This window comes from Rhinoraja longicauda, chromosome 8 (genome assembly GCF_053455715.1).
Source record: "Rhinoraja longicauda isolate Sanriku21f chromosome 8, sRhiLon1.1, whole genome shotgun sequence".
NCBI classification, from domain to species: Eukaryota; Metazoa; Chordata; class Chondrichthyes; order Rajiformes; family Arhynchobatidae; genus Rhinoraja; species Rhinoraja longicauda.
The window spans coordinates 43,270,923-43,296,462 of NC_135960.1; the positions used below are offsets into that span (position 1 = coordinate 43,270,923).

At 44.0% G+C, this 25,540-nt stretch overlaps 1 protein-coding gene across 1 annotated transcript in view; it reads left to right on the forward strand.

The window, feature by feature from the left end:
• cps1 (carbamoyl-phosphate synthase 1, mitochondrial) overlaps positions 1–25,540 on the forward strand; it is a 144,038-nt gene that overhangs the window by 26,239 nt on the left and 92,259 nt on the right. Inside the window, exons 2-9 of the mRNA XM_078403776.1 lie at positions 5,143–5,252; positions 12,436–12,580; positions 17,748–17,837; positions 18,657–18,713; positions 22,431–22,523; positions 23,659–23,748; positions 24,473–24,601; positions 25,190–25,296. Coding sequence (XP_078259902.1) covers positions 5,143–5,252; positions 12,436–12,580; positions 17,748–17,837; positions 18,657–18,713; positions 22,431–22,523; positions 23,659–23,748; positions 24,473–24,601; positions 25,190–25,296 — 821 coding nt within the window. The remainder of the gene's footprint in view (positions 1–5,142; positions 5,253–12,435; positions 12,581–17,747; positions 17,838–18,656; positions 18,714–22,430; positions 22,524–23,658; positions 23,749–24,472; positions 24,602–25,189; positions 25,297–25,540) is intronic.

A 25,540-nucleotide genomic window follows, 5' to 3' on the forward strand; every position in this document is an offset into this window, starting at 1 on the left:
TTTGATAACGACATTGCATAAAATTTCATGGTTAGTTTTGGCAAGATGTTTGACTGGAAGATTATGTAGCCAATCCAAGTCATGAGGAGAAGATCATAAGGAAATAATAAAAACTGAACAGGTGTAGGCCCTCATCCTCTGAAGCCTGATCTGCTATTCAATATAACTTTGGTTGATAATCCTCAACTCGTGTATTGTTTTGCTTCCTCATAGCTCTCAATTTCCTAATTTTTCAAACATTTATATAAATTTCAAACATTTGTGTATATTTTTCAAACATTTTTATATACTTGCACTTCAAATACCTCCAATTGCCTTGACAACCCAACAGGATAGAAAATTCCAGAGATTCACCAACTTCTGAGGAAAGTTCCTATCAGTCAGTATTAAACTACCACACCTTATAATTGTGTCCTGTCATTCAAGAATCGCCCATTAGTGATTAAAAAATCTTGACATTTACCCTGTCATGCCCCTCGGGATCTTGTAGATTTCATTAATCTCTCCTACAAGCCCATTCTTCGAAACTCTAACGAATATAGAACTAGTTTAGAGTATAGTATTGTTTAGAATATAGAGCTATAGGGTGAGAATGGGCAAACTAGGCCTTTATTCCCTGGAGAGCAGGAGGCTAAGGGGTGATCTTATAGAGGTTTGTAAAATCATGAGGGGTAGATTGTGGTAGATTGCTTCCTTACAGCACCAGAGACCATGGTTTGATCTTGACTACGAGTGCTGTCTGTATGGAGTTTGTACCTTCTCCCCGTGATATTTGGGGGTTTTCCCTGGGTACTTCTTTGGCTTGGTAAAATTGTAAATTGTCCCTAGCTTGCAGTGTTGGTGTGTGGGGATCATTGGTCAGCGTGGTGGACCAAATGGACTGTTTCCATGCTGTATCGCAAAACTAAGCTAAACTAAATAAACTAAAATTGATTAGGTGAATGCACAGGAGTCTTTTACTAGGGGATATTAAGAACCAGAGGATGTAGTTGAGGTAACGGTCTGCATTTAGATCTTCTTACCTAAGTATTTATTCACAAAATGCTGGAGTAACTCAGCAGGTCAGGCAACATCTCAGGAGAGAAGGAATGGGAGACGTTTCGGGTCGAGACCCTTCTTCAGACTGATGTCGGGGGGGCGGGACAAAGGAGGGATATAGGTGGAGACAGGAAGATAGAGGGAGACCTGGAAAGGGGGAGGGGAAGAGAGGGACAGAGGAACTATCTAAAGTTGGAGAAGTCAATGTTCATACCACTGGGCTGCAAACTGCCCAGGCGAAATATGAGGTGCTGTTCCTCCAATTTCCGGTGGGCCTCACTATGGCACTGGAGGAGGCCCATGACAGGGAGGTCAGACTGGGAATGGGAGGGGGAGTTGAAGTGCTCAGCCACCGGGAGATCAGATTGGTTAACGCGGACCGAGTGCAGGTGTTGAGCGAAGCGATCGCCGAGCCTGCGTTTGGTTTCACGGATGTAAATAAGTTGACATCTGGAGCAGCGGATGCAATAGATGAGGTTGGAGGAGGTGCAGGTGAACCTCTGTCTCACCTGGAAAGACTGTTTGGGTACTTGGATGGAGTTGAGGGGGGAGGTAAAGGGACATGTGTTGCATCTCGTGCGGTTGCAGGGGAAAGTGCCCGGGGATGGGGTGGTTTGGGTAGGAAGGGACGAGTGGACCAGGGAGTTACGGAGGGAACGGTCTCTGCGGAACGCAGAAAGAGGAGGGGATGGGAAGATATGGCCAGTGGTTGGGTCCCGTTGTAGGTGATGGAAATCTAAATACCTTCGCCAATCTAAATACCTTCGATTTGTACCAGCATCTGCAGTTATTTTCTTATTCTTACCTAAGTATATGACTTCACAATTTCCCACATTAAACACCGTTGCCAAAAATATCCGTCCACTCACTTAACCTTCTGTAACCTGAGTTGGTCAGGATGAAAATGTCCCACAGCTAAGCACCCCATTTTTGATTTTTGTATCATTGGCAAACTTGTATTATACACTGTTCTTCTTGATCATTAATGCAAGTTGTATACAATTGAGGGCCAAGTACTGATCCTTGGAACATTCAACAGTAAACCCTCATTATAATGGACCATAGGGCAGGGAATAGTGTTTGTTATTGCTGATTGCCGCCATAACTCAGTAGTCTGAAGAAGGGTCTCAACCCGAAACGTCACCCATTCCTTCTCTACAGAGATGCTGCCTGTCCCACTGAGTTACTTCAGCATGTTGTGTCTGCCCAAGGTATTATCACTGCATGCAGTTGAAACAAAAAACTGCAGATGATGGTTAATACACAAAAGAACACTAAGTGCTGGAGTTACTCAGCGGGTCAGGCAGCATCTCTGGAGAATGTGCATAGCTGATGTGGGACCCTTCTTCAGACTGATTCAGTTTGCTGAGTTACTCCAGCATTTTGTGTCGATTTGCCTTAAAACTGGGTGGCGATGCAATTGGTCTTGACAAGTGAACCCTTCTTCACCAGTTAACAAGGTTGTTGTTGCGGCTCACGTTGTTGACCCGACAGGACGTGCTTTCACAGGCCGCCACTACCGACAGGATGCGCTCGGACACAGCGGCTTCCTCCCCTCTCGCCTGTCTCTTCATTGGTCCTGCCTCCCTCCGCCACCTCCTTCTTCCCTGCAGTGGCCGACATCTTCCAAGGTGGAGTATGTCGGCGACTCCAGGGGAAAAGGAGGAGGAGAAGGAAGTAGGGGGAGGAAGAAGCCGAGTGGACAGTGACGGGAGAATGAGGGGTAGGAGGATGTGGTTGTGGAAGAGAGCGGCAGAATGGACAAAGCAAGGGGACAAGGAGGAGGAGGAAGGGGGGGGGGGGGCGAGGCTAAGTGGACAACGCGACAGAAAGAAGCAGTAGCTGGTGAGAGGGGAAGGAGCCCCACCGTGAAATAGCACGTGCTGTTGGTGTCGGCAGGCTGAAGAAAGCGCTGCCGACCAGGGCTACAACGTCAGCCGCAACAACAGCCGTGTCAACTGGACTGTGCGGTGGTTGAAGAAGGGGCAGCTGGTGCACCTTGCGAGCCGGGGCTGGGGTGGTGGTGCGAGTCTGGGTAATGCCGGCAGGTCCATACGCTATAAATGATGACTGGTATAAAAGGATGAGGCAGGCATTGGCAGGCTATAGGTGAAACCAGATGAGGGGAATGATAGGCAGAGGCGACTGTCTCTCTGCTCTTTGAGCATTTGACAGCACAGGGCCCGGACTCACTGGAGTTTAGAAGAATGAGGGGGTCCTCATTGAAACTTACAGAATAGTGAAAGACTTGGATAGACTGGATGTGGAGAGGATGTTTCCACTAGTGGGAGAGTCTAGGACTAGAGGTCATATCCTCAGAATTAAAGGACGTTCTTTCAGAAAGGAGATGAGGAGAAATTTATTTAGTCAGAGGGTTGTGAATCTGTGGAATTCTTTGTCACAAAATGCCTTGGAGGCTGTCAATTAATATTTTTAAGGCAGAGATAGATAGATTCTTGATTAGTACGGGTGTCAGGGGTTATGGGGAGAAGGCAGGAGAATGGGGTTTGGAAGGAGAGATAGATCAGCCATGATTGAATGGCGGAGTAGATTTGATGGGGTGAATGGCCTAATTTTGCTCCTATCACTTATGACCCTTATGATCCACAAATGCTGCTTGATCCGCAGAGTTCCTCTAGTAGATTCCTCTAGTAGTTATTCAGCGTCAGCAGTATCTCGTGTCCTAATTTATTTTGACTCTGTGACTTCTGTGTAATGATTAGTTTTTAAGCCACATTAACCCACATCCCTCCAATACTATGTTCTTATCTCACTCACCAACCTTTTATGTGGTACCTTGTCAAAAGCTTATGAGAAATCCATTTCTCACTAGGCTAGATCTTTGTGTTCTTTCTCACTGCCAGGCCCCAAGTGGTCAGGATGGGGGAACACACATCTAGCTCCCTCACCCTGAACATAGGATCCCCCCAGGGCTGCGTCCTTAGCCCCCTACTGTACTCCCTGTACACACATGACTGTGGGGCCAGGTTCAGCTCAAACTCCATCATCAAGTTTGCTGATGACACTGTGGTGGTGGGCCGGATCTCCAACAACGATGAGAAGGCCTACCGGGAGGAGGTGGCTGATCTGGCACTCTGGTGTCAGGACAATAGCCTCCTCTTGAATGTCACTAAAACAAAGGAGCTGATTGTGGACTTCAGAAGGGCTAAACATCCAAGGACGTACACGCCATTGGAGATAAATGGATCTATTGTGGATAGGGTGAGCAGTTTTAAATACTTGGGAGTCCGCATCGCAGAGGATCTGACATGGGCAACGCACATTGCCGCACTGGTGGGTAAGGCTAAGCAGCGCCTTTACCACCTTAAACAACTGAGGAAATTCAGAGTGTCTCTGAGGATCCTTCATTGCTTCTACTCTGGGGCTGTAGAGAGCATCCTGTCCGGCAACATTACAGTCTGGTTTGGGAACAGCTCTGCCCAGGACAGGATGGCCCTGCAGAGAGTAGTGCGTTCGGCAGAACGCACCATGGGAACTACACTCGTCCCCCTGCAGGACCTATACATCAGGAGGTGCAGATCCAGAGCAAGCAAGATCATGAGGGACCCCTGCCACCCCAGTAACGGACTGTTCCAGATGCTATGATCAGGCAAACGCCTCCGCTGTCACGCTGTGAAAACGGAGAGGATGAGACGGAGCTTCTTCCCACAGGCCATCAGGACTGTCAACTTTTATAACCCCAGAGACTAAATTTTTGTCGACACTAATAGTAACTTATTAACTTTATTTATATGCTGTAACTGTAATTCTTTTTGTGCACAACCCACAGGCATTGCCACTTTCATTTCACTGCACATCGTGTATGTGTATGTGACAAATAAATTTGACTTGACTTGACTTCTCCTTTCCCTTCTGCTGCCCATACACAGCTACATCTGAGCGTGGTCCTTGGTGTATGAGTGCTGAACTTAATTTGCAATTCACCAACTTTGCATAGATTAGGAAACCAATCTGCTCTTGCAAGTTTGTTGCTGGGCACTCGTGTGGTATCTTTATATACAGAAATTTCAGACAAGGGCAGATGTTATATTTTTTACGGCATTCTTTTCTGCATGTTGTAACTGTATTGGTTGACATTTCCAGGCACAAACAGCACAACTTATTCTTGACGATGGAACAAAAATGGAAGGATTGTCTTTTGGGTACCCTCACTCAACTGCGGGAGAGGTCGTATTCAACACTGGTTTGGTTGGGTGAGTACAGCATAACCTTACTGGGTGGGCAGGACATTTAGCTTCTGCTTTCCAACATCCACGTGCATGGTTGTCTTCCTGTGGCGGAGACAAGGTTAACCTTCCACTTCATTTTCTTTAAGAAGTGGAATGGTGAATGCATGAGAAAGACATTGACAAGAGTATTTAATTGTCATATGTACTGACACCAGAACAAATAAATTCTTGCTTGCAGTTGATTAACAGGCCCATAAATGGATTAACACATAATCAAACATTCAAATAATTAAAAACTATAATAATGCAAAAAAAAACTGTCTTTAGTGCAACCAAAGACAGTCTATAGAAAATCATAGTTGCTGAGATTAATGTTGTGTAGTGTTCACAAATCTGATGGTTAGAGGGAATAAGCTATTCTTGAACCTGGTCGTCATTGTCTTCAGGCTCCTGTACCACCTTCCCGATAGCAGGAATGAAATGAGAGAGTGGGCAGGCTGGTGTGGGTCTTAGATATTGACTGCCTTTTTCAGGCAGCACCTCCTATAGATTTTTTTCAATGGTGGAGAGACCAGGCAGGGTTTACCACCCTCTCTACTCTCATATGTTCCTGGGCATACGAGTTGCCTAACTAGGCTGTGATGCAAGAGTCAGTATGCTCTCTACTGTACACCTGTGGAGGTTCGATAGAGTATTCATTGACATACTGAAGCTCCTCTATTCTAAGGAAATAGAGACATCAATGAGCTCTTTTGGTTTTGCTTCAACGTGCTGGGTCTGGTTGAGATCTTTTGAGATATGTACGGCTGTGAACTTGAAGTTGGTGACACTGCCTGCTGTATGAAGAGGGGGGGGGGTCATGGATCCATGGCCTTCCCTTCCTGAAGTCTCTCTGGTTTACTGAGGTTGAGAGCAAGATTGTTCTTCCAGCACCAGTCAGATTTCAAGTCACCCCTATGTACTGTGACTTGTATACACCTGACAACCGTGTCATCATTGGTGAATTCAAAGGCGGCATTGGAGCTGTCTAGCTGTACAGTCTTGGGTGTAATAACCAGAGAGTAGAACAGGTGACTGAGCACACAACCTTGAGGTGCTCCTGCTTTGATGGTTATTGAAGAGGACGAGGTGTTGCCAATTGGTACTGAATGTGGTGTGCACATGAAGATGTAGAGGATCCAATTGCATAGGGATGAGCAGAGATCCAGTTCTGAGTTTGATGTTGAACACAGAGCTGTAGACTATGATAGCTTGATGTATGTTTTCCTATTGACCCAGAGCAGAGAGTGAGAAAAGATCATATCCCCTGTTGAAATATAGTGGTGGTAGTCGGATTGTAGCGGGTCCAGATCATTACCAAGGCAGGAGTTGATATGCCTCATAATTGACCCCTCAAAAACATTTTGTTGCCACAGACATTAGTGCCACCAGTCATTGAACACTATCAGCTCAACACTTCTTGGAAACCAGTATTGTTGATGCCCTTTTAAAGCTGGTAGGAACCTCAGACCTGAGTAATAAGATTTTGGAGATGTGCACAAACTCCAGCTGTTGGTCTGTGCAGGTTATTAGACACCATCGGAGTCGGACACTTTCCGAGAGTTCACCCTCATGAACAATCTGCTGACATCAATCTCAGTAACTGAGATTACAGTATCGTCAGGAGCTAGGGATGTCTAAGAAGATACATTTATGTTCTCCCTTTCGAAGCAAGTGTTGAAAGCTCTTGCTCCAACATCTGGAAGTGATGCCTTGTTGTTTTTGAGCTGCTACTTGATTTGGTCTTGTAGGAAATGATGGTATGCAACTGGTGCTGGTGTTGAATATCATATCATATCATATATATACAGCCGGAAACAGGCCTTTTCGGCCCTCCAAGTCCGTGCCGCCCAGCGATCCCCGTACATTAACCCTATCCTACACCCACTAGGGACAATTTTTACATTTACCCAGCCAATTAACCTACATACCTGTACGTCTTTGGAGTGTGGGAGGAAACCGAAGATCTCGGAGAAAACCCACGCAGGTCACGGGGAGAACGTACAAACTCCTTACAGTGCAGTACCCGTAGTCAGGATCGAACCTGAGTCTCCGGTGCTGCATTCGCTGTAAAGCAGCAACTCTACCGCTGCGCCACCGTGCCGCCCCCATCTCATCCTCCAGTTTTGGTAAAAAAGTATGTCTGATTTTTTGCTCACCTTAGTTGTAGAGACATTGATATATAGCATGACAACTGGTGCAACTTGTCCACGACTACCAAAATGCCACATTTACATTAGTCTCACTGTATGGGTTAGGCCCATATTCCTCTAAATCTTTCCCATCCATGCACCTGTCAGAGTCATACTAGTCACAGGTCTCTAATCTGAAAAACAACCTTCCACAATCACCCTTTGCTTCATTCCATGAAGTCAGTTTTCTACCCAGTCAGCTACCTCCCCTTGGATCCCAAGCAATCTAAACGTCCAGAGCAGCCTTGCATGCAAAACCTTGTCAAATGCCGTGCAAAAATCCATATGTATAATAGTTACAGTCTGCCCTCAACCTTTTTGGTCACATCTTCAAAAAAACTCAGATTTGAGAGACACCATCTCCCGCTTACAAAACCATGCCAATTATCCTCAATAAGCCCCTGTTCATTTCAGTGCAAATATGTCTTATCCCTCAGAATACTCTCTAGTAACCTTCTGACGTTAGACTCACAAACCTGTAGTTACCAGGTTTTTCCCTGCAGCCCTTCTTAAATAGAGGCACAACATTTGCTACCCTCCAGTCTTCTGGCACTTCACCTGTATTTAATGACTCATAAATCTCAGCCAGGGCACTTGCAATTTCCTCTTTAGCTTCCCACAGTGTCCTCTGATATATTCGATCAGGCCTGGGAGATTTATCAACCATCATAAGCGTTAGGGCCTTGAACACCTCCTCGACCATCTTCCCCCAACACTGCCCCAGTTTCCCAGTCCTCGTGTCTTTCTCCACGGGACATAGAGGAGAAATACTCATTAAGGACATTGCCCCTCTCCTGGGACTTGACATGGAGTTGACCGCTTTGACTCCTGAGGGGCTTGCGGCGTTGGGGACTACGGCGGGTTGACAATAACTACACTGACACTCTTATTTGGGTAAAGTTGAGTAATATGGTTTATTTCAATGGATACTTCCAAGGTGGAGATTGATAGGTTCTTGATTAGTACGGGTATCGGGGGTTATGGGGAGGCAGGAGAATGGGATTGCGAGGAAAAGATAGATCAGCCATGATTGAATGGCACAGTAGACTTGATGGGCCGAATGGCCTAATTCTGTTCCCATAACTTATGAACTTCAAATGACAGACAATAGTGACGAGAAGGTCGGGGTCCCTGTGGGGTCACAGTCCCTCCTCGTCAGTGAGAAGGCACAGGCTCATATCCCTCTAAACCTTTTCTATCCATGTACCTGTCACAGGTCTCTAGTCCGAAAACCAACCTTCCACAATCACCAGCAGCTCACTCTGACCTTAAGAGGAGGAGATGGCAGTCTTGGGCTTCTTTGAGCCTGTGAAAATGCAGTTAGTAGGGAGTCTTCCAAATTCTCCCCCTTTGTTCCTGTCCAGCCTTCTCTCTCCCCCCAGCTGCAACTCCCAGGGTTTATAATGAGTAGGGATGATGAGGTGTAGTGAGTTGATCTGGTTTTTCCAAAGTAATGTGAAGGTTAGAGATGGGCATTTATGATGGTGGAATAGCAAGAGTCAAGAGTATCCTTTGGTGCTGCAGGAACACTTGCTAGTGATAGTTAGGAAGTGACTTCCTCAATAGCCCTGTTGAGATTCTAGGCTATGATGCAAAATGAGCCAGGGTACGCTGTCTGGTGTTTGTTGACCGCTGCATGCCCCTCCTCCCATGCTAGTTGAATGCCTGCCTGAGACTTGGATTTCATTCTCCTTTCCAAAAGCAGCTGGTATTTTTCCTTGATCACAGATGCAGCAACTGGAGTTAACAGTGTGGAAGCTCAAGTTACGTCCCCTCTCGCGTGATACAGTGACAGTCTCTTGTATTGCATGGTGGATAAGTAACCCTGCTGAAAGCAAATGGTCACTTTTATATTTGGCACCTGAGGTACTGGGAGAAATCACATCCGAATCATTGCCCCTCCTTCCCAGAGCAGCTGATAGGAACTTGTGAGAGGATCTTTCAGTTGTTTAGTTTAGAGATACAGTGCAGAAACAGGCCCTTCGGCCCACTGACCAATGGTCCCCGCATGCTAACGCTATCCTACACATACCAGCGACAATTTACATTTATGCCAAACCAACTAGGTCTTCGGAGTGTGGAAGGAAACCGAAGATCTCGGAGAAAACCCACGCAGGTCACAGGGAGAACGTGCAAACTCCGTGCAGACAGCACCCATAGTCAGGATCGAACCCGGGTCTCTGATGCTGTAAGGCAGTAGGTGTCAGATCAGCACTAGGGCAGGAATTGTTGATTTGCTTCTCCAAATCTTTATTCTCCCATTGGTGCCCTAGGTCTAGAATGCAATTTTCTCATTTTCACCATTCTAAAGTGTGAATTATAGAACTGTAAAATTGTTACAGGGCACTGGAGGCTTTGGGGACTTATCAAACTGTGGCAGCACCTTGTATAACTATCCCCTACCATAGTTATATTCCCCTACCCTACACGCACGAGTGACAATTTTACAAGCCAATTAACCTACAAACCTGTGCGTCTGGAGTGTGGGAGGAAACCATAGATCTCGGAGAAAACCCATGCAGGGTCACGGGGAGAACGTACAAACTCTGTACAGACAGCACCCAAAGCCAGGATCGAACCCAGGTTTCTGGTGCTGTCAGGCAGTAGCTCTACCGCTACACTGCCCTGTTGTATTCTGTGCCCTGACTAATGAAATCAAGTATCCCCATTTGCCGCCTTCATTACCTTGTCCCTCTGTATCTCAACGCTCTCTGAGACCCTTCCATACATGCGTGTATCCTGCCATAATTAGTCCTTCCAAAGTGCATTGTATTTATCAGGATGAAGCTCCATCTGCCATTGCACTGCCCATCCTGCCCATACCCTGTAGCCTGTGACTATCCTCTTCACTATCAACAACACTACTTAAGCAAGACGAAAGAACTGGGTTTTGATTTCAAAAAGCATGGTGGAGTACATGCCCCAATCAGCTTCAATGGTGCAGATGTTTAAATGGTTGAGAGCTTCATGTTCCTTGGCATTAATATTACCAATGATGTATCGTGGGCCAACGACATTGATGTAATAGCCAATGACTCTACTTCCTGAGGAGACTCAGGATATTTGGCATGTCACCAGTGACCTCGGCCTCCTCAATCTCCCAGTTGCTAAACACTTTATCCCCCTCATCCCATTCCCACACTGACCTTTCTGTCCTGGGCCTCCGCCATTGTTAGAATGAGGCCCAACGCAAATTGGAGGAACAGCTCCTCATATTTCGCCTGGGCAGCTTACAACCCAGCGGTATGAATATCGATTTCAAGTAACCCTTGATTTTGCCTTCTCTCCGTCCCTCCCCCACCCTAGTTCTCTGACTAATTTCACTGTCCATCTGGTTAATCTACCGTTTATGTGCCTCCTTGTTACCTTCCCTCAGCTAACAATGAACTATTCTACACTTCCTTAGCATTGTGTACTTTGATCTGTCGTTTTCACACTTTACCTGTCCATATCTCTAGACTCCCTCTCCACTGACTTTCAGTTTGAAGTAGGGTCTCGACCCGAAACGTCACTCTGTTCCTTTTTTCCAGAGATGCTGCCTGACCTGCTGAGTTACTCCAGCATTTTTTGTTTGTCTTCGGTGTAAACCAGCATCTGTAGTTCCCGTCAAGCTACCTGCACTCCTAGATCCCTCCACTGTACAACACCCCCAGGACGCTACCGTTCACTGTGAAGGTTCTGTCTTGGTTTGACATCCGAAATGCAACACCTCACACTTGTACGCATTCAAATTAACCACTCCCCACTTGCCCATCTGATCAAGATCCTTCTGTAATTTCTACATTATGTACAATAACACCCACTTTAGGTGGCAGAGAGGTAGATTTGCTGCCTTGCAGTGCAAGCGACCTGGGTTCAATCCTGACTATGGGTGCTGTCTGTACAGAGTTTGTGTGTTCTCCGGTGACCACGTGGGTATTCTCCGGGAGCTCCGGTTTCCTCCCACACTCCGAAGACTTACAGGTCTGTAGGTTAATTGGCTTCTGTAAAATTTGTCAATTGTTCCTCGTGTGTAAAATAGTGCCAATGCATGGGGTTTGCTGGTTGGCATGGATTCAGTGGGCCGAAGGGCATGTTTCTGCACTGTATCTCTAAAATAAACAATATTAGAGTATCATCTGCTAACTTGCTAATCATGCCTTGCTCATTCAAAGCCAAATCATTAATATAAACCATAGATCAGCAATGGGCTCAGCACCAATGCCCGAGGCATACCACTCGTCACAGGCCCTCATTCCAAATAACATCCCTCAAACATTACCCTCTGCTTCCTCTGGTAGATAATCAAGCCAAGTATCTATCCAGTCAGCAAGCTCTCTTTGGATCCCATGTGAGCAGCCTACCTTGCAGAACCTTCCACAATGCTTTCAACAAGTCCCTATAGATAATGTGATGTCTATGGCTTTGCCCTCTTCAACCTTTTTGATTATTTCTTCAAAAAAACTCAATCAAATTAGTAAGACAGTCTCCCACACCCAAAAACATCCTGATTATGCGAAACCAGTCCCTTTTATATCTAAATGCATATTTGTCTTATTGCTCTGAATCCTCTCCAGTGATGCCTGTTTGAAGAAGGGTCTCAACCCGAAACATCACCCATTCCTTCTCACTTATAGTATTAAGGTTATAATGAGTCATTATATGAGTTTCTGTCATACGAGTTACCTTCGTGTTCCCACGAGTTACCTTCAAACGTTTATTCAATTATGTTTTGAATGCCAGAATGAAATTTGCGTCCATTACATGAACAGGTAGCACGATCCAGGGTCTTACCAGCTTGTTGCATTTAAAAAAATTAATTTGAATTTCCACGACATCCCAGACTCTTCTGCCAATTCTGATAAATCAATATTCATTAGAGTACCCATTAGTTTTTCTGTATTTCCTGAACTAATCTGTCATGGTTATTTATATCTGAATACCTCTCCATTAAATATGTTCTTTTGTTTGAATTTTTTTTTTTCATTGTTTTTCAGCTATCCCGAGACCTTGACAGATCCAAGCTACAGAGGACAGATCCTGACTCTCACATCCCCCATGGCAGGAAACTATGGGGTCCCAGATACAAAGAAATTGGATGAATTGGGTTTAATGAAATACGTAGAGTCTGAATTTATCCAGGTAAAATTTATTTGCAAGTGAATGATTACTTGATAATGATGCCCATTCATTGATCTGCTGAATGAATTTTAACATTGAGAAGTTCAGTTTTTTTGATTTGCTGTTGGGTTGGTAAAGCTGAGCTTGAAATGTGAATTAATTTACAAAGATGTTACCAGAAAAGGAGGGCTTGAGTATTAAGGAGAGACTAGATAGGTTGGGGCTGTTACTCTGGAGCATAGCAGACTGAAAGGTGACATAACCAAGGTATATAAAATCATGAGGTAAATAAATTAAGGATAGTCAGCGTGGCTTTATGCAAGAGAATTTGTTTCTCACCAATTTGACCAAGAGGTGATCTAACCTTCCAGGCCAGCCAGCTGTTGGGTAAATTGGTGAGGAACACATTCTCAAGCCCAAAGCCATACTGACCATACCCCTAATCAGTCCTTGCCTGCCTAAATGCACGACATGTCCTTTCACGAGTGTGGTGTCGAGCAGACATGATTTGGTTAGTATGGGTGTCAGAGGTTATGGGGAAAAAGGCAGGAGAATGGGGTTAGGAGGGAGAGATAGATCAGCCACGATTGAATGGTGGAGTCGACTTGATGGGCCGAATGACCTAATTCTATTTCTATCACTTATGATCATGATATGCCCTGCACAATAGGCAGATTTGGGAGTAATTTGGGTCAATCCTGGGGAGATGAGAGTGATGTTGTCTCCCTCTTCACAATATTCAATTCTTTTCACAACTGATAAATGTAACAATGTGCCACAGAATTGTCAAGTAATGACTGCCTCCATATCTCCTCCCACTCCACATCCTGGAAAAACTCCATTCCATTCTTGTGATGCATCTGACTTTGTGTAAGTGATCTTTAGGCACTGCTTTGAGGCACTGCATGGTAGGCTGTTCTGTAAGGTTAGATCACATGGGATCCAGGTTGAGGTTGCCAATTGGATGCAAAATTGGTTTGAAGGTAGTTGATAGACTGGAGGCCTGTGACAATGTTGTACCACAGGAATCAGTGCTGGGTCACTGTTGCACGTTATTTATATTAACAATTGTGAAGATAGATGGCATCATTATAAAGTTTGAGGATGAAGCTAAAATTGGTATATGATTACAACAGAATCTCAATAAACTGGGCCAAAGGGCTGAGAAATGTTGGAGGAAGTTTAATCTGGATTAATGTGAGGTGTTGCATTTTGGTAAGACAAACCAAGGCAAGTCTTGCACAGTTATTGGTAGAACAGAGACCTAGGGGTGCAGGTGGCAGATACAAATTAATCTATTGTCATATCTGGTAGGGTGCAATGAAATTCCTTGAAGCTCACAAACTAAACAGTGTACACACAGTTATGAGTCATACGCATGGAAACGGGTCCTTCAGCACAATTCGTCAATGCCACAAAGATAATCCATCCAAGCTTGTTTCAATTGCCTCTGCCTGGCTCATATCCCTGTAAACCATTCCTGTCTATGTACTACTGGTCCTAAATATTGTTATTATACCTGCCTCAAGTGCTTCCTCTGGCAGCTTATTCCATGTACCTATTTGCCTCTTTGTGAAAAAGTTGCCCCTCAGTTTACAACTAAATCTTTCTTCTTTGACCTACTCATGATTCCCCAACTCTGGGGTAAAAGATTGCGTATGCATTTAACCTATCAGTTTCAATCTTTCCAGCTGAATGGCATCAGTTAATGATGTATACAAGTGACTTGCACATAAATGTAGATGAGTTGGTGAATAAGTTTGCTGACTTGGAGGAGTTGCAGACAGTGTGGAAGGCTATCAGAGAATAGAAAAATAGGTGCAGGAGTAGGCCATTCGGCCCTTCGAGCCAGCATTGACATTCAATATGATCAAGGCTGATCATCTAAAATCAGTACCTCATTTCTGCTTTTTCCCCCATATCCCTTGATCCCTATAGCCCTAAGCTAATTCTAACTCTCTCTTGAGAACATCCAGTGAATTTGCTTCCACTGCCTTCTGTGGCAGAGAATTCCACAGATTTACAACTCTCTGGGTGAAATACAGTGGGATACAGATCAGCTACAGGAATGGCCTTAGAAATGACAGATGGAGTTTAATCCGAGCAAGGGTGAGGTGCTGTACTTTGAAAAGTTGAATGTAAGGGATGATTATATAGTTAATGGCTAGCATTAACAGCATTGATGTGCAGAGGAATCTTCGAGTCTAAGTTTATAGCTCACTGAAGGTGGCTGCACAAGTAGATGGGGTGGTAAAGAAGGTGCATGGTACGCTTGCCTTCATTGCTAGGGTATTGAGTAGAAGAGACAAGAAGTCATGATGCAGCTCATTAAGACGTTGGTTAGGTCCCATTCGAACTATTGCATGCAGTTCTGGTCATCCTGCTATAGGAAGGAAGTTATTAAACTGGAAAGGGTGCAAAAACAATTTGAGGAAGTTACTGGGTCTGGAGGGTTTGACCTATAAGAGGTGGCTAAATAGATAATTTTCCATGGAGCGTCGGAGGTGGAGGAGTGACCCATTCAAGTATATAAAATCATGAGGGACATAGATAAGTGAACAACCAGACATTTTCCCAGGTTAGAAGAATCTGAAACTAGAAGGCATAAGATTAAGGTCATAGATGAGAGGAAAGATTGACAACTCTTCACTGAGAGGATAATGTGTGTACGGAATGAGCTGCCCTGTGCCCAGAATGGCACATTGGCACAACGATAGAGTTATTGCCTTGCAGCTCCAGAGAAAGGGGTTCAATCTTGACTATGGGTGCTCCCTTGTATCCCACCTGTACTCGCACCTATTTCTAGTATAAATGGGGTATCCTGTTTGGCATTGGCAAGTTGGGCCAAAGGGCCTGTTTCTCTGCTGTATAACTTTATGACCTTATTCTCTTGGTGGGGCTCTCCCATCTTTAGGTTTTGATGTCTGTTATATACTTCCCTTTGCCTGTACCTAACCCTTGACATCCAGGGCTGCCAATACTTGGCACCTTTGGTATTTAACCTTACATAACTTTGAAAGCTCTGAATTTTTGTTATTTATCCTTTGTATGCTTCCTGTAGGTGTATACTCCCAAATTGATGCTTCTAGTCGATGTTTGCCACATCCAATCTTCTTTTAACAAAATTATCTTTCCCCAGATTTAAGACCTGTTGTTCCTGGTCCTTCCCATTCTTTTTTCATAACCACTTAAATAAATGGATATTGGCCTTGTCACTTGGAAAGCCTCCACACTGGGGCATCGATCCCGTTCTAGTTTAGGTGCAACCTATCCAACCAAGTCAACATTCAATAATGCTCCTTTGCTCGTTGTTCCAACTGCAAATTGTGTCAAAATCTCTCATGATCACACCTCAAAAATTTGCCCCTTGTGAGTCTTATAAAACTGTCCTATCCATGTACCTGTCTAACTGTTTCTTAAATGTTGGGGTAGTTCCTGCCTCAACTACCTCCTCTGGCAGCTTGTTCCATACATCCACCACCTTTTGTGTGGAAAACGTTACTCCTCAGATTCCTATTAAATCTTTTCCCCTTCACCTTAAACCTATGTCCTCTGGTTCTCGATTCACCTACTCTGGGCAAGAGACTCTGTGCATCTACCCAATCTATTCCTCTTGTGATCTTATATACCTCTATAAGATCACCCCTCATCCTCCTGCACTCCAAGCCTACTCAACCTCTACCCATAGCTCAGATCCTCTAGTTCTGGCAACATCCTTGTAAATCTTCTCTGTACCCTTTCCAGCTTGACACATCTTTCCTATAACACTGTGCCCAGAATTGAACACAATACTCTAAATGTGGCCTCACTGACGTCTTATACAACTGCAACATGACCTCCCAATGTCTATACTCAATACTCTGGCTGATGAAACCCAATGTCCAAAAAGCCTTTTTGATCACCCGATCTACCTTCCACTCCACCTTCAGGGAACTATGCACCTGCACTCCTAGATCCCTCTGCTCTACAACACTACTCCGAGCCCTACCATTCACTGTGTGGGTCCAGCCCATGTTAGACTTTCCAAAATGCAACATCTCATATTTTTCTGCATTAAATTCCATCAACCATTCCTCAGCCCACTTGGCTAATTGATCAAGATTCTGCTGCAATTTTTCACAACCATCTTCACTATCTGCAAAACCACCCACTTTTGTATCATCTGCAAACTTGCTAATCTTGCCTTGTATGTTCTCGTACAATCATTGATATAGATGACAACCAGTAATGGGCCCAGCACCGAACCCTAGGCACACCACCAGCCACAGGCCTCCAGTCTGAGAAACAACCTCCCACTATCACTCACTGCCAATTTGCTATCCGTTCAGCAATCTCTCCTTGTATCTCTTAGTCATTAACAAACTCTGCAGTGCCATCTCCTCTTTAACATCCCCCATCTGTCTTGTCTGAAAATTCTGTACTCTGGGATAGCAGTTGCTGCTGCTGCCCATCTTTCAACAATGTCTTAATGATAGCAAAAATATTGTTGTTCTGTGTGTTCATTAAAGCTTTGAGTTCAAATACCTTTCCAGTTAGACTACTTGCTTTAAAATAAATTTAGCTCTGCATTCCCCTCATGTGCATTTATCCATCTGCTTTGCCTACTGGATTTACTATTATTTTTCTCTTCTGGGTGGTTGACCTCACCTACTCTGATCCCCATTCCCCTACAAATTCAGTTCCCCAGTATCACTAGGAAGGCATCCCTACTTAGAACATTAGTCTCGTCCTCGTTTTGGTCAACATGTTCCTTTTGAACAAGTTTCAACCTCTCTAGAAATGGTCCCAATGATCCAGGCACTAAAGTCCATTCACCTGCATGAATTAATCTGACCCACCTTTCTGTCCTATACTCATTAACTCGTGGCACCAAAAGCAATCCAGAGATGACAACCTTTTGAGGTCCTGCTCTTTAAAAAGCCACTTAGTTCCCTAAACTATGTTGCAAAATCTCATTCTTTCTACCCATGTCATTGGGGTGCAGTTTAGAAGTGGTGCAGTGGGTGGAGGTTTGGATGTGGGGTGATGATGCGGGGTGAGGATCAGGTGTCGGAGAATGGGGTGGGGCTGTGGGCTTGGGATAGAGATGCGTTTTTTCTTAGTAGTTGAAGTGAAAAAAGTAATCGGAGGTTACAACAATCACACAAGCAATGTGCGAATGGACTAATATCTTGTTCTGGGATTACAGGTGTCTGGATTACTTGTGCAGGATTATAGCCATGAATACAGTCATTGGAACTCTGTTAAATCACTTGGCGAGTGGTTAAATGAAGAAAAGGTATGTTTCGCATTCCCTCATTCTCAATCTCTTGTTGCTGTCAACTTCTCATGCATTCTTCATATAGCCATTCTCTTTTTTAGACAAGAGCCTCACTTTTGTTGGGAGGTTTTACTTCCCAATCTAACTCTAATCCTAAAACTGTCCGATGAGCAGAAATTGGATTATCCACATTGACACCCTCTCAAAAGGGAGGAAAGGAGACTACTTGGTGCCTGGCTGAAATCAGTTCACTCAGCTTCAAGCTGGTGGTTCATTTGCTTTTGTGTTTATCCATGTGCCATCAGAGGAACCTGTTGGTGCTGTGTGCCAATGCCTGCCTGTTAAATGGCACGAACTGAATGTGACCATGCATGGAAATCTGGAACATGGGCCTTGGAAGTTATTTTTCTTGCATCTGGGTTGATTGCTTTTTTTGAATCTGGGTTTATTGCTTTTTTGGTCACAAGCCTTGGTGTGAAGGGAACGTTGGGGTAGAGGCCTGAGGCCAACCTGGTTGGGGGATGTCTGTCTGCACCAGGACTGATCCAGAGATATGAGACCAGCTTGATCTGCATGGTCTATTGCACAATGACAAAATTAGGGTTTTGAAGGTGATGACGGTAAAATTTAGAGTATTGCCAAGATATTGTACATTGCTTGGAGCTCTGCAGTGCAAGAGCTTCATTATTCAATGCTTTATCAACAGTACTGCAGTGATTGGAGTATCCATTTGAGATTAAGGGGTGGAGTTGCAATTAGAAAGGAGACTTGGTTGGAGCTGTTCTTTACTGGTGCCATGAGTTGTTTTGTCATGGAATGTGCTTTCTTTTTGAGTAGATCCCAGCCCTTTATGGAGTAGACACCAGAATGCTTACAAAGATTGTCCGAGATAAGGTAAGTCATAGTGAGTAAGTATCATGGTGTCTGCTTTAAAATGATTTCTCATTATTTCAACCCAATCCATTACACCCTGAAAGTGTCAGATTATCGAATAATGAGGCATTGTAAAAAGGCATGGGAAATTCTATTAACTTTGGACAAAGGTGGAGCTTTTATACTTTATAGTGGATTGAATGAAAATACTTCAATAATCATTGAAAATCATAAATAGTGAAATAAAAACTAAATTAATCGTTATAAAAGAGGTAAAATGCAAGTGGAGCACCCTGGGCCACATTCCCCAGTAATGATGAATCAGTAACGAGAAAGCAAGATTTGAATGAATTGCCTGCAGAGATATTGAAGTTTAAATTGTGGCATTCCAAAGTTACCTTGACTCTAGAAAGATCCCAACTGTAGGGGAAAATACTTAATCAACAAAGCAGTGCGTAAAACCTTGGTCAAGACAGTCCAGAGAAAGGTGTCACGGTAATGAGGTGTTCTATCATTAAAGAAGATGCAGCCGGATATTGAGAAAATAAAAGATTCTGCTCAATGAACAAATTTAATGTTACTGAGAATCTAAAGATCTGTTATAAGTATATTAAGGGAAAAAAGGGTAACAAGAAGAAAAGAGGTCACTTCAGATGGCGGTAGAGCTACTGCCTTACAACGCCAGAGACCCAGGTTCGATCCTGACTACGGGTGCTTGTCTGTATGATGTTTGTATGTTCTCACCGTGACCTGCATGGGTTTTCTCCGAGATAGAGTCATCGAATGATACAGTGTGGAAACAGGCCCTTCGGCCCCACTTGCCCACACCGGCCAACAATGTCCCATCTACACTAGTCCCACTTGCCTGCGCTTGGTCCATATCCCTCCAAACCTGTCCTATCCATGTACCTGTCTAACTTTTTTTAAGGATGAAATAGTCCCAGCCTCAATTACCTCCTCTGGCAGCTTGTTCCATACACCCACCACCCTTTGTGTGATAAAATTACCCCTCAGATTCCTATTAAATCCTTTCCCCTTCACCTTGAACCTATGTCCTCTGGTCCTCGATTTCCCCCACTCTGGGCAAGAGATTCTGTGCATCTACCTGATCTATTCCTCTCCTGATTTTGTACACCACTAAGATTCCCCCTCATCCTCCTGCTCTCCTTGGAATAGAGATCCAACCTACTTAACCTCTCCCAAGAGCTCACACCCTCTAGTCTTGGCAACATCCTCAAATCTTTTCTGAACCCTTTCAAGCTTGACAATATCTTTCTTATAACATGCTGCCCAGAACAGAACACAATATTCTAAATGCGGTCTCACCAACGTCTTATACTACTTTGGTTTCCTCCCACACTCCAAAGATTTACAGGTTTGTAGGTTAATTGGCATGGTATAAATGTAAATTGTCCCCATTGTGTGCAGGATAGTGTTAGTGTGAGGGGATCGCTGGTTGATGCAGACTCGGTGGGCTGAAGGGCCTGTTTCCGTGGTGTATCCTTAAACCAAACTAAAAATATGATCATTTATGTATGGAGCTGCAAGAGGTAGGCAGTGAATATTTTTTACCATGGAGGAAGACATGAGGACGAGGGAAAAAACCCCCACAAAGTGCTGAAGTTAGAAAAATTGGGACAGTGATGGAAGTGTCTTGGGGACAGTCCGTATTACAGTCAAGGAGGTACAGGAAGTCCTAAGATGTATGAACATAGATAAATCTCCCCGGCCTGAATAGGTATATCCAAGGATGGCTGTGGAAAACGAGAAGAAATTGCAGTAGTTGTTGGCTGAGATACATGAATCATCGTTAGACACGGGTATAGTACTGGAAAACTGGAATGTGGCTAATGTGCTTGTATTTAAGAAAGGCTGCAGAGACAAAATATAGACATCTGTATGCCCACCATCAGTATGCCCAACATCTGTGGTAAGAAAGTTACTGGAGAGGATTCTAAAGGATTAATTTGGAGACAGGGATTAATTAGGGATAATCAGAATGGTTTTATACTTGGGAGATTATGTCTCATGAATTTGAGGTTTTTGAAGAAGTAATCAAAAAGGTTAATGAGAGCAGAGCAGCAGATATGGTCTATATGGACCAGGCAGGCCTTTGATAAGGTTCTGCATAGTAGACTGCTAGAAGGTTAGATCGCAGAGAGCATGTTAACTGGATACAGCATTGGCTTCATGGAAGGAAGCAGAGGGTGATGGTGGAAAGTTGATGGTGGAGGGTGGTGGACTAGAGGCCTGTGATGAGGGATGTGCCTTAGTGATTGATGCTGGGTCCATTGTTTGTCATGTATTGGTTGATAATGTAAAAGGCATAATTAGTAAGTTTGCAGATAACATTAAAATAGATGATATGGACAATGAAGATGGTTATTATGAAGTACAGCAGGATCTTGATCAACTCGTCATGGGCTGAGGAATGACCCATAAGTTTAATTTAGACGAGATTTTGGAAAGTCAAACCAGGGCAGGACTTTTACTGTGAACAGTGTGGTGGAGCAGAAGAATCTAGGAATACAAGCGCATAGTTTGACAGTGGCATCGCAGGTAGATTAGGTGGTGAAGGAGACTTTTGGCACTTTGGCCGTCATCAGTCAGGGAACTGAGTATAGAATAAGAAAATAACTGCAGATGCTGGTACAAATCGATTTATTCACAAAATGCTGGAGTAACTCAGCAGGTCAGGCAGCATCTCGGGAGAGAAGGAATGGGTGACGTTTCGGGTCGAGACCCTTCTTCAGACCCTTCTGAAGAAGGGTCTCGACCCGAAACGTCACCCATTCCTTCTCTCCCGAGATGCTGCCTGACCTGCTGAGTTACTCCAGCATTTTGTGAATAAACTGAGTATAGAAGTTGGGATGTTCTGTTACATTAGTACAAGACTGGTGAGGCTGCCCATGGAGTATTGTATTCAGTTTTATCACTGCTGCAGGAACGGTGCCATTAAGGTGGAAAGAATGCAGAGAGGTGGAATGTGTGCAGGGGTGGGGAAATTGAATGAGCACCCTGGGCATGTAGTTGATGCAACTATGGATAGGAAAGGTTTAAAGGAGTATGGACCAAAAGCAGTTAAATGGGACTAGCTTAAATGGGTCGTCTTGTTTGATGTGGACGGGTTGAGCCAAAGGGCCTGTTTCCATGCTGTCTGATTATGACTCTAAATTCTAATTTGTTCAGAGAGAACTAGAAAGGATGATTAAAATAGAAAACCAGGGAGATGAGACACGCTAATAAATTGTCAGCAGCAACTGGCTGCTGGAAGGTTTCATTGGTCCTTTGAGGGATGACATTGCAGGATTTGGAATAGGCAACTGGGAAATTACATTGATTTTGAACAAATGTATTGCAGTTGTGATCCTGTGGAATGAACTTTAATAATCGTGGATTATCATGGATAAAAAGTGAAATGAAAACTAAAGTGATATGTCCTATATTTAAAAAACACATTGTTTATAAAACACACTGTGAATTGAAGTGGCTTAAAATGTCTGTTTGGAAATGTAATGTTAAAGTAACAATCGATTTAGAAAAAATACATAATTGTGTTTGAATATGAATTGTCAGATTAAAGCATATGTTTGTACTGTATTAAGATCTGTTACATACCAATTAGTGTCATACACCGGATATTCTGGAATAACAAGTGTTCGATTATCAGATTTATTTGAAATTGTACTCTTATTTAATAAATCTGTTTCATGCAATTTTAAAAATAAATCTTCACAGGGCACAATTCTCGGTAAAATTGAGTTTGAAGGCGATCCAGTAGAATTTGTAGATCCCAATGTACGAAACCTAATGGCAGAAATATCAACCAAAGTAAGTTCTATAAATGTGTATTTGATGAATATCCTTTGTGTTGTATTAACAATCGTGCACAGTTTAAATTCCCTGCTTTGGGAAATGGAGGTTGCAGTCTGGGTAGAACCCTAATTGGGATTCAGAACTTTGTGCATACTTGTCAGCATCTCTACTGAAAGCTGGGATATTGTTCTTGGGAATTACTGAAGTTTACTCTGTTCCTCGGGTGACAAATCAATGCAAATTAAGGAACACATTTTTTTTCAAGTGCTTTCCTGGGATGGGATAATCAGCAGCTGGGCTATTATTTATGTTCCATCTGGTCGGCATTGTGGTGTAGCTGGAGTTGCTGACTTACAGCGTCAGAGACCCAGGTTCGATCCTGACTAAGGGGACTATCTGTATGGAGTTTGTACTTTCTCCCTGTGATCACGTGGGTTTTCTCCGGGTGCTCCGGTTTCCTCCCACACTCCAAAGACATACAAGGTTTGTGGGTTAATTGGCTTGGTATAATTGTAAATTGTCCCTGGTGTGTGTAGGATTGTGTTAGTGTGTGTGGATTGGTGGTTGGAGCAGACTCGGTAGGCTGAAGGGCCTGTTTCCGCATTGTATCTCTAAACTAAACTAAATGAAACGATAGTTCCCCTTGGTCAGGTTGAGGTAAACTGCTGGCTTGTCATGCTGCAGTACTTGTGGTGAAGTACTGTGGCACGGTGGCGCAGTGGTAGAGTTGCTGCCTTACAGCGCTTGCAGCGCCGGAGACCTGGGTTCGATCCCGACTGTGGGCGCTGCCTGTACAGAGTTTGTACGTTCTCCCCGTGACCTGGGTGGGTTTTCTCCGAGATCTTCGGATTCCTCCCACACACCAAAGACGTACAGGTTTGTAGGTTAATTGGCTTGGTATAATTGTAAATTGTCCCTAGTGTGTGTAAGATAGTGTTAGTGTGCAGGGGTCGCTGGTCGGTGCGGACTCAGTGGGCCGAAGGGCCTGTTTCCGCACTGTATCTCTAAAATTAAAAACTAAAAAAAGTGTATCTAGAGTGCTGTAAGGCTAACTTATTGAATGTGATGCATCTGCAGGGTGTGAGGTGTGAGAATTTTGTGGTGACATGCAATGTGTTGAAACACATTGTGTTTTTCTGTCCTTCAACAGGAAATAAAAATCTATGGCAAAGGGAATCCAATCAAAGTCATTGCGGTAGACTGTGGTATAAAACATAACATCATCCGACATCTTGTGAAGGTATTTACATATAACCTGTTTCTCAATCTTGCGCAACAAATAATCTGCTGGAGGAACTACATGGGTTGAGCAACATTTGTGCGTGTACCAGATACCAGCATTTGTGCGTGTACCAGATACCAGCATTTGTGCGTGCACCAGATACCAGCATTTGCAGTCTCCCTTGTATCTGAACCTTATTTCAATCATTGCTGTCTGGAAACCATCTGGGAGCCGTCTGGAAACTCCTGTTTCCTCAATTCTCAGGAGGATTGTAAATGGGCTCCAATATCTATCTGTAGGCATGGAATGTCAGCGTAGGATTATGAGTTGACCTGTTGACCGCAGAGAATGCTTTAGAATTCCAGCATAATTCAGAATTCCTCAATTAATGCATTTTCAAAATGGAGGAGTTTATGATCTGCCCAAATGACTTCTGTTGTGTCAGATTCCCATGAATATTCCATAATTCCTGGTACCTATCCTTGAGACAAGGGCTGTGAGTAGTGAGGCAAGGAATGATTGGATTGTGGAGGATCTTGCTACAATATCCCAGAGAGCTGAGATCATCCAACATCACTCTAATTCACACCACTCCAGTGGCTAGGCTGAAGGGAAGTGATTGTTAATGTCAAGTCAGGGAAAAGCCTTGCTTTTTTACATATGATTTGAATGTCTACACCAATTTTCAAATCGGACTCTGTCCGAGAAGTCCAGTAATGAATGATGCATTTTCTTTTCCCAGAGAGGGGTTGAATTACACTTAGTTCCGTGGAATTGTGATTTTATTAACATGGAGTATGATGGACTTTTCCTATCCAATGGCCCAGGAGATCCCACATTGGCTGGACAACTAATTGAAAACTTGCACAAGGTGAGGTCTCATCCCATTCTACATGCATGTTTTAAAGCTGTATGAAGATGTGTAAATGTTGGTGAGGATTAACAAACTTATCAGAAGGCTGGCTCTGTCCTGGGGGCGCAGTTGGATTAATGAGAGGTGGTCTTGGAGGGGAGGATACTCCTCAAACTGCAGGACATCCTGGACAATACAGCTCATCCCCTCCATGACACACTGGTCAACCTGAGGAGTACCTTCAGCAGCAGACTGGTTCCACGAAGATGCAGTATAGAACGCCATAGAGGATCCTTCTTCCCTGTGGCTATCAAACTGTACAACACACTCTGTCATGGGGGTAGACTGACTTTCCCTCCCCCCCCCCCCCCCCCTCAAATCTTTGCACATCCCCAATCCTTTCCACTCATCACTTTAATTTCATGTTTCATGTATTTTGTGTTTTATGATTGTTGGCAGATCAATTTCCCTCCTGGGATAAATAAAGTTGTATCGAATCGTATCGTTATGGTCATGTTTCTGTATTGTACAGGAGTGTGGGTTTGCCAGAGGTGGTTTGGTTCTGGAAGTGCATGTCAGGTTGTGCTGTGCTTGCTTTTTGTCTAGGTGATTAAAAGCAATCGTCCAGAGCCAATATTCGGGATCTGTATGGGGAACCAGCTGACTGCACTGGCTGTCGGCGCCAATTGCTATAAACTGCCAATGGGAAACAGGTACTGGAAATTATTTCTCTTGGATCAAACTGAAGTCTCTTGACTTTCTCTCCTCCCATTGTTCCTGTGCATAGTCACAGTAGGGTATGGCAATATAGTGCTTGTGTAGGTGAACCTTCAACCTCGCGATTAAATTTGGAAGCAATACCTGAAAATAAATTGAATATATCTGACATTTTGTGTGGAGGCAAAAATACGATTGCGGAAATATTACAAGTCATCTGATTCACTGGTGCTCACTAGA